The sequence below is a fragment of the Simochromis diagramma genome, unplaced genomic scaffold, assembly GCF_900408965.1.
Source record: "Simochromis diagramma unplaced genomic scaffold, fSimDia1.1 OVJJ01000302.1, whole genome shotgun sequence".
Taxonomy (NCBI): domain Eukaryota; kingdom Metazoa; phylum Chordata; class Actinopteri; order Cichliformes; family Cichlidae; genus Simochromis; species Simochromis diagramma.
Genome location: NW_024386792.1, coordinates 10229922 through 10242563, shown reverse-complemented (window position 1 = coordinate 10242563; position 12642 = coordinate 10229922). Strand labels below are relative to the sequence as shown.

Here is a 12642-nt window from a genome sequence, read left to right as displayed (position 1 = left end):
ATGTCCGGCCATCAGCTTTTCCCCACGCTTGAGTTGTGCAGCAGTACAATGATCTGAACCGGGTTGTTCATGCGCCAACCCTCCAATGTGGCTGAAATAAAACAATTCTGCAAAGAGGAGTGAGCCGAAATTCCTCCACAGAGATGAGTAAAAATCTTTTTGCAGTTCTTGCTGCCAAAGTGTGGGAAACCAGTAGGTTTATAGGAGCAATCACTTTTTCACCCAGGGCCTGCTAGGTTTGAATCACTTTTTTTTCCATATAATTTGAAAATCAGAAAGGGGGCAAAAACTTTTTCACAGCACTCTAGAATCTCAAACTAAAAAATGTGAAACTGAAGACCAAAGAAAAAGGAGACAGTTGCAACACTGCAAGGATTTACTTCAGTCAGCAAAATATATTTTGAACAGTAAGTAGAACTAATCATCCACTATTTGATCATTTTTTCAGAGTGGAAGCTGTTTCTTCTTAAAGCTTGAGCTCTTTGATCATCGGCTGCCCTCGCAGGCCCAGGAGGAGGTTGTTTGCCGCCAGGGAAGACATAGCATCACGGGTAGTATAGGAGGCACTCGCAATATGGGGTAGAATCACTGCAGGAAGAGAAAATATTAAAACCTAATGATAGGCAGAGAGGACCAAGTGTGATTTAAAAACCTGTTCAAAGTAGCAGAATGCCCACCACAGTTTTTGAGCGTAAACAGTGGGTGGTTGGTTGGCAGCGGCTCAGGAACAGTGACATCTAATCCAGCTCCTGCGATCTGCCCTGTGGACAGAGCTTCATACAAGTCTTCCTGGTTCACCACCCCGCCTCTGCACAACAGCAAAGTCACAGTTATAGACTCAAAGGGCAGAATCCTCTCTGCTGATTGCCTACAGTACATATCCATTTCTCCAGATGCAAGTCACCGAGAAGTTAAATGATTAGTCATTCTAATTTCCTGTGAGTGAACTAGTCAACTGTGGAGGTCATTTTGTGAAACTGCGAGCAATTCTAATATCTCAAATATGAATATTTGGATTTGAGGAAACACAATGGTCATTTCTTAAAACCGCTACCTTGCATTTTGTGTATTAAATGGTGATCAGTGAAGGAAAATAACCTGTTAAACATCAGGTTAATCAGTAATTAATGAGCACAACACTCACAGACCACTCTTGGGGTCTTTGGTCATGCATGTATCAGGTAGGGATACCTGCTCGTGTTGATGAAGATGGAAGTCTTTTTCATCTTGGAGAAGAGGTTCTTATTGCAGATCTCCTTTGTCTCTGGTGTTAGAGCACAGCACACAGCCAGGAAATCTGACTGCTTTGCCAGCTCATCAAAAGAGACTAGAACAAGATACAGTGCAAGGTTATTAAAAATAAACTGAAAACTAAAATAAAACAAACCTTTTTAGCTGGTAGGAATCAGATGAAAACTAAACTAGATGCACTAATATCACTTTTATCATATTAGGTTTGTGGATGGTTCTTAGGACTTCAAGAAAGACTTATAAAAAGTCAAAAGGTTTTAAGTAGCCTTATCTTTTGACTAGCCCCTTAAACCTGCCTCTCATCTGCCCTGTTGACAGGGGATCTTTTGTCCACATATCATAGAGTAACGTCCTTGCTGGGTCTTCCTTACCATATTCTGCATTGATGGCACTCGCCAACTCAGGCCTGGGGGCCACATCTGTGTAGATAAACTTCTTTACTTTGAAAGGTGCCAGACGCTCAGCAATGGCCACACCTTTGAGTACAATCACACACTGTAAAAAGCTCATAACTGACAGAAATGGCAGTTTGACGATACGTTGATGTAAAGGTTGTCTTAGTGACGTGCTGCTTACCGATCCTGCCTAGTCCGAGAATACCGACAGTGCTGTTGGCCAGCTCATAACCACACAGCCACAGCGTTCTCCACGTGCCCCAGCCGCCACTGGCATCAGTGAGAGAAAGAGAGAATTTATTTTGCACAGTTTGCATTTGTGCATGTATGTTTTAGTAAGTTTTCCACATATGTGTGATCTTATTTTGTATATGACAGTACGTCTTGGCCTCATGTGTGGCCTCTATGAGCCTCCTGGAGGTCGCAAGCAGCAGAGCTACTGTCAACTCAGCAACAGCATCTGTCAGGACTTCAGGGGTATAACCTATACGGATTCCTCTGTAGGGGAACATAAACATTGCATACAACGTTACATGAATATTTCACTGCCTGTTTGCATGTTAAGAACCTTTTTTCTTAAAGGGAAGATCACTCTCAGTAGAGCCATGAACGGCATTCACATGTGTTACAATAAAATAAAACAGAAAGAGGGAACTCACCGTTTCTTCAGCTCATCCAAAGACAGATGATCGAATCCCACTGACATTGTACTGAGGACCTTCAGGTTTGGACCTGCAGGAATACATCACACATATAAAGACATGCAAGGCTGTTTGTTGCATTTAGGTTATTTGTCAAAGGCAAAGGGCAGACCTGCAGCATCCAACAGTTCCGCATCAATTTTTTCTGTCAGCGTGCAAAGCAGACCATCTACACCCTTGACCTTCTGAAGGAGCTCCTTCCTGGGCACCGGTATGTCATCTGAGTCCCACAGCTCAAACTGCACCCTAGGGAAACAGAAATCACATGACTGAAGATTTAAATCAAATCCAGTTTTGAAAAAAACAAAAAAATCCCAAATACATGAGCACAGGTTTCACATTTATATACAGATAATGGTTCTTCTTAGAGATACATAATGTCAAAGTGCTTTTCATAGAAATCCTGGGATTTTAAGGTGCAGTGAAACATTTGTGCAGTTCTCTTTCTCAGGGAATACCCTTTAGACTATGTGCTTTATTTGACGAGACCTTAAGGCAAACATTAGCAGTCATGTTTGTTCAAAGTAAATGATGAACCTCAGACCAGACATTCAAACTGCTTAAAGTGATCACTGTCAAATCTCCTGCGGCACACATCGCGTAGTTACATAAAAACGCAAAAATTTGTTATTTTAAGTGACATAACAGGATACTAAAAAAAATACTCACTGTCCGGATTTGCGGAGGATCTTCAGGCCCTCAGGTGGGATCTGTCGTGTGACGTAGACGCGTGGCAGGGTTGACATCTCCCTCTGGATGTTGCTTGTTAGACCCCCGGTAATGTTCAAAGGAGTAACGGCGATCTTCTGGAGCCGACGGAGTGCCATGCGACTGCACCACATTGCAGCGTAAGTGCGTGGGCAGAGTGTCCACAGTTTAGGATGAGTAGACTCTGGAGACTGTTGTGGGATTTGTGTGTGATTCTGGCTGCAGGTCAAGGGGGAGGCTCCTTTGTGAACTAACCAATATGATAAAAGGGTGGGAGTCTGAAGGTTTGAAAGGGGAAAAGTCTGAAGGTTAGAGATACTTACCCGTATCCCTATCCCCCCCCAAAAAAGAAGCAAAAATCGGTCCAATTTTGTCTCTGATTATGGAACTAGAGGCTCTTTATATTAAAAACAAAGAGACACAAGCATAACTACCCGCTGTGACAAAGACAGTACCAGAATTGTGTTTTCCATCGAGTTGTGGTGTAAATGTTTCACTTAGCTGGTGAACTTTGTTTCTTTAAATGAGGGGGGGGGGACCTGAACATTGTTTTTTATCTTCTGCTTTCACTGGTTGCGACCAGTTTTTATATCTGGCTTTTTCCAACACGAGCCTGCCTGCGTCGTCATGAAAATAGAAAAGTTGTTGCTTGGTTGATTGCTTATTTTTTCTCAAACTGAAAAATAAAATACCCCTAACCCGTAATGGCTGGAGGAGGTATTGTCACACCTCAAATCCAAAGCGATAAAGCAGACTCATCATCGACAAGGTTGATTTAAGATAAGGCAATATTTTCTGACATGTTTCTGCTGTTTCTGTCCTGCTTTCAGTTGGATGGACCTTAAAATCATTATTGTGTTACAGGTATTACTTTTGTGCTATTTTTTTCTTTTATGAATAGAATGCATTGTTGTCACCATATTCACATATACAATATACATCTATACGGTGAAAAGTCTTAAGACACTCTTAATCACTTTATATTTTTGTAGGAAAATGCGAAATAGACTCAGCAACTTATTGAAACATGTGCAAACACACATAGAAATACAGTATATAAGGGGGAAAAATAGAGTTTGTGCAATTCTAATGAGCTCGGAAGTCAGTACTTAGTATTATTGGTAGAACAGTGTGTTATTTATTCTTTAACACAGCCTGGACACTCTTAACCTTTATTTCTTTAATTGTGTAGTCTTCAGGAATAGTTCTCCAGGCTTCTTGTAGGACATTTAAAGCTCTTCTTTGAATGTTGACTTCCTTTTCTTCCCTTCTCTGTCAACATGATCCCACACTGCTTCGGTAATGTTGTGGTCCGGACTCTGAGGAGGCCAGTCCATGACTGCTAGTGTGTGTTTTTCTAACCAGGTATGCTTTTACTGCATTAGCCATTGCCAATCATGAGCTTTTCTGTTGGTAGTTGTTCAAAATGTGTGTTGATAATTCAATTTGTTTTGACAAAATCCCCAACACAACTGTCTGAAATGCAGATTGAAACCATGACAGAGTCTCCACTGTGTTTTACAGACCATCACTTATAATTTGTAAACACTGACGTAGACACTAACTGTTCTACCTCTCTTCCGACCTCTTCTGCACATACTGATGAGCTTTTCTCCCTGCTTCCCCTCCTTAAGACTGGCTTCTTAACAGCCACTGAAACAGTGAACAGTAGATTTATTAAATCAAGAGTCAGAAGCATCTCTCAGGACCTGTGTCAGATATTTGTTAGATGCTTTACTTGTTTTATTTTTAAAAAATTTGTTAATTTAATTTACTTATTTTGTTTTTTTCCCACTTCTCAGTTTCTTCAATATTATTAAAGACACACTGCACAACATGTTCAGATATGCCAAGTTTTCAGCAAATAAATCCTGTGTTTTTGTGGGGGAGAAGGGGGGGGGGGGGGGGGGGTTCTGCTTGTAACAAAGTGTCTAAAGATTCCATTTAAAATTGGTATTTTTCTAAGTTGTCTGTTACGTTTAGATCCTTGAATTTGGTGCCTTTTTAGCTATTGAATGAGTCATAGATTAGTGTTAGGTTTTTTAAAAAGCAAGCAAAAAGAAATGGGTGGTAACTCAAGATTACACCTTTGAAAACAAAATGGTGAAATTTTATTCTTTAGAAAAATGTCACCCGAAATCTAGTAAATCATCATAAATGTGTGTTATTTTATCAACAACACAAAATAAGTAACGTTTATTCATAAATATAGTCCTAGAAGTTTCCGTGAAATGATTGGTTGACGTTGGCCACGTGAGTGCGTTAACCCGGAAACACTCCAAGTTTTTTAACCAGTCACAGCCATTCATTCGCTGCAGCTCGCTGGGCTTACTGACAGGTACCTGCGTGTGATATTCTGACTAATTTTAAGTACATTTATAACAGTGTTTACATATTGCTTGATAGAAACAACTATTCCTTAAACATTTGTCTACTCCCTGGAGTTATTTGTAGCCTCGTGTTTGTGTCACCACTTTTAATGAGTTTATGAGAAGTGTCTCCGCAACCGGCACCGGGCAGCAGCATTAGCTAGCTGTAGCCGCTAGCGTTGAGCTTCAGCAACTTCATAAGTCATCTAGCTTTACTAAGGCACGTGTATTAACCCCTTTAATGTCGGGCTTTTTTTTAAGCCGCTTGGTTAATTCAGTTCAGGTCAGCTCAGCTCGGTGGGGTCAACCACGTTGCTGACAGCTAACTGGCATCAACAGTTAGTTAGCTGTGCGGCTCATTAACAGCAGGGCGTTGGTTTTAAATCTATATCGCTCAATCAGACAAGGTTAATTACTCTATTTAAATTTTTAACAGGAAGCATCTCTATCTTTGAGGCACTTGCTCTCCCCCCCTTCCCCTCCCACCATGGCTACAGACTCGATGGAGATTGACGACTCTCTTTACAGGCAAGCCTCACCATCCTTATAATTTGCCTTTTTAATGGTTTATATTACAACCAGCGCAGTTATTGTTCGTGGTGTTTCCATTCGTCCTTCTAGCACATTCCTTCACAGTGACTCTTCATCTCTCTCTCACTCTTTAGCCGCCAGCGATATGTGCTTGGAGACAGTGCCATGCACCAGATGGCCCAGTCCTCAGTCTTTCTCAGTGGAATGGGAGGACTGGGAGTAGAGATAGGTAGGCAATATTTAATGGTTTGGTGTTTGTATGAGCCATGCAAGGAACTCTAACATGACTCTAAATCTTTTGGGTTTGGTTTCGCAGCAAAAAATATTGTCCTGGCTGGTGTAAAGGTAGGCGCGCTCTCTTAATATTACAGCAATGTGTCATTCTCAGCATCTTGCAAGTCCAAAGGTCTTGTAGTCATAATTGTTCGAACCTATTGTCCTGTTTGTCCTCTGTGTGTACAGGCAGTCACGCTTCATGACACAAAACAGTGTGAGACCTGGGATCTTGGCTCCAACTTCTTTATCCGCAAAGAGGATGTTTTGAGCCAGAGGAGGAGGTAATGAACCCCACGGGCAGGACTCTCCTTACGCTCTTAAATAGGCATGCACCAGTGTAGCCTATTCATTCCTCATGAAGATGCCTTAAAGGAGCGGGCTGATAATATTGCTGAATAAATACATTGCAAACCATTCTCTTTTTATGTGAAACAGTCATTATTAAAATGACAAAATAACAAAATCAAAACCTAATTAATTTGAACTTGTTTCCTTTCATCTTGGTCTGTGCTTAAATTGAATTGATACATTTAAGCTATTGCTGCTCCCCTTTGTTACTGTGTATGTCTGTTTAACCATACCCTCCTTGCTTGCACAAGATAATTACGGACTGCACTAATCAAGTTGTGCAGTTGTAAAGTTTACACAACGATACAGAAATAGTGACACTGACGGGGACAGCACCATTGTCTGCTGTTGTCATCAGCTCAGCTGACCACTGTTTGGTTTCTGTTAAATCACAATTAGGTCACAAACAGTGAAAGCCACCAAAGTGACAATCCTTTCTTGTTAGTTTCATGTTGTGCTAATGTACCAAATAAAGAATAACATTTTAGTTCAGTTTAACTGAATATAATTGTGATTGACCAGTGTGTACCTGATACAGCTCTGAGTAGGTATCAGAGTGATATGTGGTATAAACGTTAAGACTGGTGCATCCTTACTCAGATACTTTCTCATGTTTACCCACTCCCTTGTGTTTCTCCCACAGAGTGGAGGCAGTGTGCCCTCACGTTGCAGAGTTGAACCCTTATGTCCACGTTGACATGTCTTCCTCTGCTCTTGACGACAACACTGATCTCAGTTTTCTCAGAAGGTACCAGGTAAGTCATTACCTTTCAGACTCCGGGTTGTAAGCTAACCCATGGTTAGTAGGACAGACATTTTTTTTTAATAGGTTGCTCCCACGCCCTCAGAAACCCCCTAGTGATTAAAAATATGAGGTGTAGGGAAGTATGAAGACACCCGCCCCTTCCCTGAAGACCAATGTGGCTTAACAAGAGTTTCCAATAGAAAGATTTCATCATAGAGAAACATTTCTGAATGTCAATAAAACTCATGAAGCTACTCCAGCTGTGTGATTCACTTAACTAGCTGCCTCTGTACAGATGTTCTAGTTATGTTTCTCCCCTGGTCTGAAGGAATGTTGAACCTAAAGGTCGGCATTTCATAACGGCACAGCAAGTCGTGAAGGGTTGATCTCGTTTTTTATATCGATCATGCATTTGGCCACCAACTGGCATTCAATTTAAAATAAAATGCTTGTACGTAACTGCTTTTCTTCTCTGCCGCATAGTCTGCTATGGACTCCAGGTAATGTTTGGTGTCTGCTCTGCTTCCTCCTCTAGTGTGTGATTTTGACTGAGGCCAGATTGAGCCTACAGAAGAGAGTAAATGAGTTCTGCCACTCACAACAACCCCCTATCAGAGTAAGTCTGCTCTCCTTGTTGTGCTTATGCTTTACAGTTGCACTGTGAGAGCTCACAGATGGGTAAATATTAACCAAACCTGTTGCGTGTGTATTGCTTCAGTTCATCAGCTGTGACATGTACGGTATCTGTGCACGAGTGTTTTGTGATTTTGGAGAAGAGTTTGAGGTGTTCGATCCCACCGGAGAGGAGCCCAAGGAGGTTTTCATTCAAAGTATCACTCAGGTATTCCCCCCGACCACACCCCACAAAAAATAAAAAATTACAAATAAATAAATTGTTTCAGCTTTTCTTCAAAAAATTCAACGCCTACAATTTGCAGTAAAGTTTGCCTGTTAATCTTCTGCTTAGTCAGTAAATGAGCGAACTTTGGGTGAACTTTTCTGCAAACTGTTTTAGGATAATCCTGGGGTGGTAACCTGCATGGACAACCAACCCCACGGCCTACAGACAGGGCAGAGTGTTGTTTTCAGAGAGGTCGGCGGCATGGTGGAGCTTAACGGCACATCTCGGCAGGTTTCAGGTACTATGGTTACAATTTTATTACTGTAATGCATAACAGCGGCGTCTCCAAGATTATTGTTATTATTTGTACAAACTCAAACTGGTGTTTTTATTTCTTTTGCTGGACGCAAATGCAAAAATGTATCTGGCAATGTCATGTTTGGTGACTTGTTTTCTATATGTATGTTCATATAAATTAATATTGTGTGTGTGGGTGTGTGTGTGTGTGTGGGTGTGTGGTTATAGTCCTTTCTTCTCACAGCTTTGCAATAGGAGACACATCTCAGCTACAACCATACACACATGGAGGTTTCTTTGTCATGGTGAAAACCCCTAAAATGTACAGATTTGTAAGTAGACTAGTTTTCATATTAACAGTGTCGTCCAGTTATGATTTAAAAACATGCAGATATGTTTAAATGACCATCACTTGTGTGTATGCTAACAATAACTCACAATATTTATTTCAGGAAACATTAGAGCGACAGCTGTGTGAACCTCGGGTCCTGACTCCCGACTTCAGTAAACCAGAGGTAAGAGGAAACTAGGTAGAAACTTATATCCTACAGAGAGGGGAATAGTGTGACATTTAAACATCGTTTTATTGCAGCTTCGTGACTCACATGGCTAAGAACAGTGTGAGTTAGAAACTGATCAAAACTTTCCCATGGCTCTCTTGCTACACAGTTGGTTCTCCTGACAGTATCCTACATGCTTAAACATACTGCCTTCATGTTTAAACAATAGAAACATGTACAGAGCAGAGATACCCTTTCTTTCACATTGATGTTTAACTAGGTTTACAAAACAGGTTAAACTAACGTAGACCCAGTGTTTCTTAGCCAAGTTCACAAATGCCTGTTTTTCTTTGAGTTTAAGAAGCCGATTTCTTCACAGTCCTGTTTTAAATCTGCTTCTCAGGCCCCACTTCAAATCCATGCTGGCATGTTGGCACTGGACACCTTCCAGGAGCAGCACAGTAGACTTCCTAACACTGGGTAAGTAAAATTTCCATATCAGATCAGTACTTTTTACCCTCCAGTCTAATGTTCTGCTCTGCTTTCTCTGTGCGATATGATTGCTAAGCACTGAAGAGCGCCTTTTCTTTGATGTCATCAGGTGTTTACAGGATGCTGAGGTTTTACTAAAGCTGACTGAGGAAGTGAATGCAGCTCTCAAGAGCAAAGTGAGCTTTACTGTTTTCCACATTTCATCACTGCAAAGGCAGCCACTCATTGTCTGACAGATGACTGCATGCACACTGGTGTGATAACATTATACTGTCTTTTCCTCTCCTCTGTGACTCCTTCCTCCCAGGCTTCTGTGAATACTGAGCTAGTACGCTGCCTTTCAAGGACAGCAAGGGGTACTCTCCCTCCATTAGCAGCAGCTGTTGGAGGTTTAGCCAGTCAGGAAGTTCTTAAGGCCATCACAGGGAAGTTTGCACCCCTGCAGCAATGGGTAGGTCACTAAATTTGAAACTGTGATTTTATAGCTCACTGTAAGCAGTTTTCCAACCCTGAAAGAAAATGTTGTATTATCCAGTTTTGTTTTCTTTTGTTTTATCACATTTTTAGTTTTATCTTGACGCTATTGAGGTAGTCAAGCCACTTCAGCCTCTTTCTGCTGAGGAGTTTTCCCCTAGGGGTGATCGATATGATGGATTACGAGCTTGCATTGGTGACTCACTGTGTTTACAACTACACAAGCTAAGGGTCTTTATGGTAAGATTTAGAAGTTCTCAATGTGTTTAAGGTTTTTATTGAATCATGCTAGTTTACCCCAAAATAAATTATTTTATAGGTTGGCTGTGGAGCAATAGGCTGTGAGATGCTGAAAAACTTTGCCCTGCTTGGAATTGGATTGGCCAAGAGCTCAGGGGAGGTGGGTATTTATTCTTTATGCATTTACCTAAGTTTTACCTCACTGTGAAAAGTTTATTGGAATTTCATTTGCATATTTAACTTCTCAGGTGTGCATCACAGACCCAGACCTCATAGAAAAGTCTAACCTCAACAGGCAGTTTCTCTTCAGGCCACATCATATACAGGTGAATAGACGTGCATTTCTGCACCGGTCAGGCTCGGGCTTGGTCAGCGCATTGCTGCATTTAAGCCATCTGTTTCCTCTCTGCTTTAGAAACCCAAAAGTACCACAGCAGCAGAGGCTACTCGTGATATAAACCCAGACCTACAGGTGGAAGCTCACCTCAACAAAGTGTGTCCGGCTACTGAGAACATCTACAATGACTCATTCTACTCTTCATTAAACATAGTGGTCACTGCGCTGGACAACGTAGAGGCACGGAGATATGTGGACAGGTTGGTGAAGACATTGTAACGATGAACAGCTTCACTTCATTCAATGAACCAAAGTGAAGCAGAATCCATGTATGATTATTGTGACCCCTGACCTCATGATTACCATTGTCATGACATGAATCTAGAAGTTGCAGTTTAATATTTGTTGTCATTTAAAAAGAGTTTTTCTTTTTTGTAACTTATGTATTTTCAGCCGCTGTGTATCCAATCAGAGGCCTCTCCTAGACTCTGGCACCATGGGAACTAAAGGGCACACCGAAATCATTGTGCCAAACTTGACAGAGTCTTACAATAGCCATGTGAGTCTGTGGAAGAGGCTCAAGTTATTGGTTTTCTGTGCTGGACATGTGCAGTCCCGTCACAAACCTAAAATCGCTTTTCTTCTGCCTCCCAGAGGGACCCCCCAGAAGAGGAGATCCCATTCTGCACTCTCAAGTCTTTCCCTTCTGTTATAGAGCACACCATCCAGTGGGCCAGAGATAAGGTCAGGCAGCTGAAAGACCCAACAGTATTCTTTTTCCACACTGCAAATTATTGTTTTGAAAGTCTGAGTGTACTTCCTAATTTTCATTTTATTTTTTTAAATTTTTGGCTTTCTAGTTTGAGAGTGCCTTTGTCCACAAGCCCTCCATGTACAACTCGTTCTGGCAGACCCATTCCTCGGCTGAGGTGGTGCTGCAGGTAAGGCACAAGTGCAGTTTTCACTGATGAAAATCACCCCAGCAGTGCAGCTGTTTAATCAATAAAAACAACTTTGATTGTGTGTGTTTGTCTGTGTAGAGGATGCAGGCAGGGGAAAGTCTGGAAGGGTCATTCCAGGTCATAAAGCTGCTGAGCAGACAGCCCACTCAGTGGGAACAATGCGTCGCTGTTGCTCGTCTGAAATTTGAGAAATATTTCAAGAGAAAGGTAATGAAAATACACATTCCTATCGAAGGGGCTGTGTGGTTTACGATTATGTTTTGGGTTTTTTTTCTTTTCGGTTTTTTCACTTTACTGCTGTTTTCATGTAGGCCCTACAGCTGCTGCACTCTTTCCCCCTGGACACAAGGTTAAAAGATGGAAGTAAGTGTTAAATAATCAGATGGAAACCAGAATCAAGCTATCAAGCAAATTAACAGGTATAGCTAATTTATAAATGGCACGTAAAAGTATTTAGTGAAAAATCTCCCAATTCCTCAGGTTTGTTTTGGCAGTCTCCAAAAAGACCACCAACACCTCTTGAATTTGACTTGAAAGACTCTTTGTAAGTATGCCCTTCTGCTAACCGATAAGCTAAATATACTCAGATATTGGCTTTTAAACTCTCCTCTGTTCCCATCAGGCACTTTGCTTTCATTGTGAGCACTGCCCGGCTCTTCGCAGGGATTTATAACATCCCTTATTCAGAAAGGGTGGGTGGCAAGCATTTAAATCTAATCGCACACATACACAACACACATACGTAATGACTTACTGACTGTGCGATTGTGTTTTTCAGGATCTTTCTGAAGAGGCTATTACCAGGATTCTTGCCGATGTCAAGATTCCAGAGTACAGGCCCTCAGAAAAAGTAAGCTGTTCTGTTGATCTGAACTTTACTCTTTCAAACAAGCCCCCCCCCCCCCAAATAAAAACAAAAAACAAAACAAAACCAGAAAACAAACCACCCTAATCTTTTTGATGTGACTCTGTCCCTACCAGTGCATAGAAACAGATGAGACTGCAAGGAAGCCTGATCAGATAAAGATGCCTCTAAGCAGTGAAGAGGAAAGGGACGCCATCACTCATTTGGAGCAGGCTATTGCTACTGACAGGGTCACACCAGGTATGCAAATACTCAACATATCCTTTTTCTTTTTTTTTTACGTCTGAAGGAGACACAAGCTGACTGACAA

The 12642-nt window shown here is 41.4% G+C and overlaps 2 protein-coding genes across 4 annotated transcripts in view; one reads left to right on the top strand and one right to left on the bottom strand.

Moving 5' to 3' along the window:
- Nucleotides 1-416: 416 nt before the first annotated feature.
- grhprb (glyoxylate reductase/hydroxypyruvate reductase b) overlaps nt 417-12642 on the bottom strand; it is an 18213-nt gene continuing 5987 nt past the window's right edge. The window contains exons 2-10 of the mRNA XM_040024367.1: nt 3017-3239; nt 2460-2593; nt 2306-2378; nt 2028-2144; nt 1828-1916; nt 1623-1727; nt 1192-1327; nt 678-808; nt 417-588 (exon numbers count right to left, since the gene is read on the bottom strand). Of these exons, the coding sequence (XP_039880301.1) occupies nt 467-588; nt 678-808; nt 1192-1327; nt 1623-1727; nt 1828-1916; nt 2028-2144; nt 2306-2378; nt 2460-2593; nt 3017-3189 (1080 nt within the window). The 5' untranslated portion in view covers nt 3190-3239 and the 3' untranslated portion in view covers nt 417-466. The remainder of the gene's footprint in view (nt 589-677; nt 809-1191; nt 1328-1622; nt 1728-1827; nt 1917-2027; nt 2145-2305; nt 2379-2459; nt 2594-3016; nt 3240-12642) is intronic.
- The window catches only part of uba6 (ubiquitin like modifier activating enzyme 6), a 12044-nt gene continuing 3777 nt past the window's right edge, over nt 4376-12642 (top strand). Inside the window, exons 1-27 of one of the 3 annotated variants that reach the window (XM_040024352.1) lie at nt 4376-4420; nt 5861-5952; nt 6090-6184; nt 6272-6300; nt 6418-6512; nt 7223-7334; nt 7860-7940; nt 8043-8165; nt 8340-8463; nt 8691-8794; nt 8915-8977; nt 9366-9442; nt 9564-9630; nt 9762-9905; nt 10022-10168; nt 10248-10328; nt 10417-10494; nt 10584-10765; nt 10959-11064; nt 11160-11249; nt 11366-11446; nt 11546-11674; nt 11779-11830; nt 11948-12011; nt 12090-12159; nt 12246-12317; nt 12449-12572. In XM_040024352.1, the coding sequence (XP_039880286.1) occupies nt 4391-4420; nt 5861-5952; nt 6090-6184; nt 6272-6300; nt 6418-6512; nt 7223-7334; nt 7860-7940; nt 8043-8165; nt 8340-8463; nt 8691-8794; nt 8915-8977; nt 9366-9442; nt 9564-9630; nt 9762-9905; nt 10022-10168; nt 10248-10328; nt 10417-10494; nt 10584-10765; nt 10959-11064; nt 11160-11249; nt 11366-11446; nt 11546-11674; nt 11779-11830; nt 11948-12011; nt 12090-12159; nt 12246-12317; nt 12449-12572 (2512 nt within the window). In that variant the 5' untranslated portion in view covers nt 4376-4390. Of the gene's footprint in view, nt 4421-5305; nt 5394-5523; nt 5645-5860; nt 5953-6089; nt 6185-6271; nt 6301-6417; nt 6513-7222; nt 7335-7859; nt 7941-8042; nt 8166-8339; nt 8464-8690; nt 8795-8914; nt 8978-9365; nt 9443-9563; nt 9631-9761; nt 9906-10021; nt 10169-10247; nt 10329-10416; nt 10495-10583; nt 10766-10958; nt 11065-11159; nt 11250-11365; nt 11447-11545; nt 11675-11778; nt 11831-11947; nt 12012-12089; nt 12160-12245; nt 12318-12448; nt 12573-12642 lie in introns of those variants that run through there. The other 2 variants (XM_040024354.1, XM_040024355.1) reach the window with 2 other exon arrangements.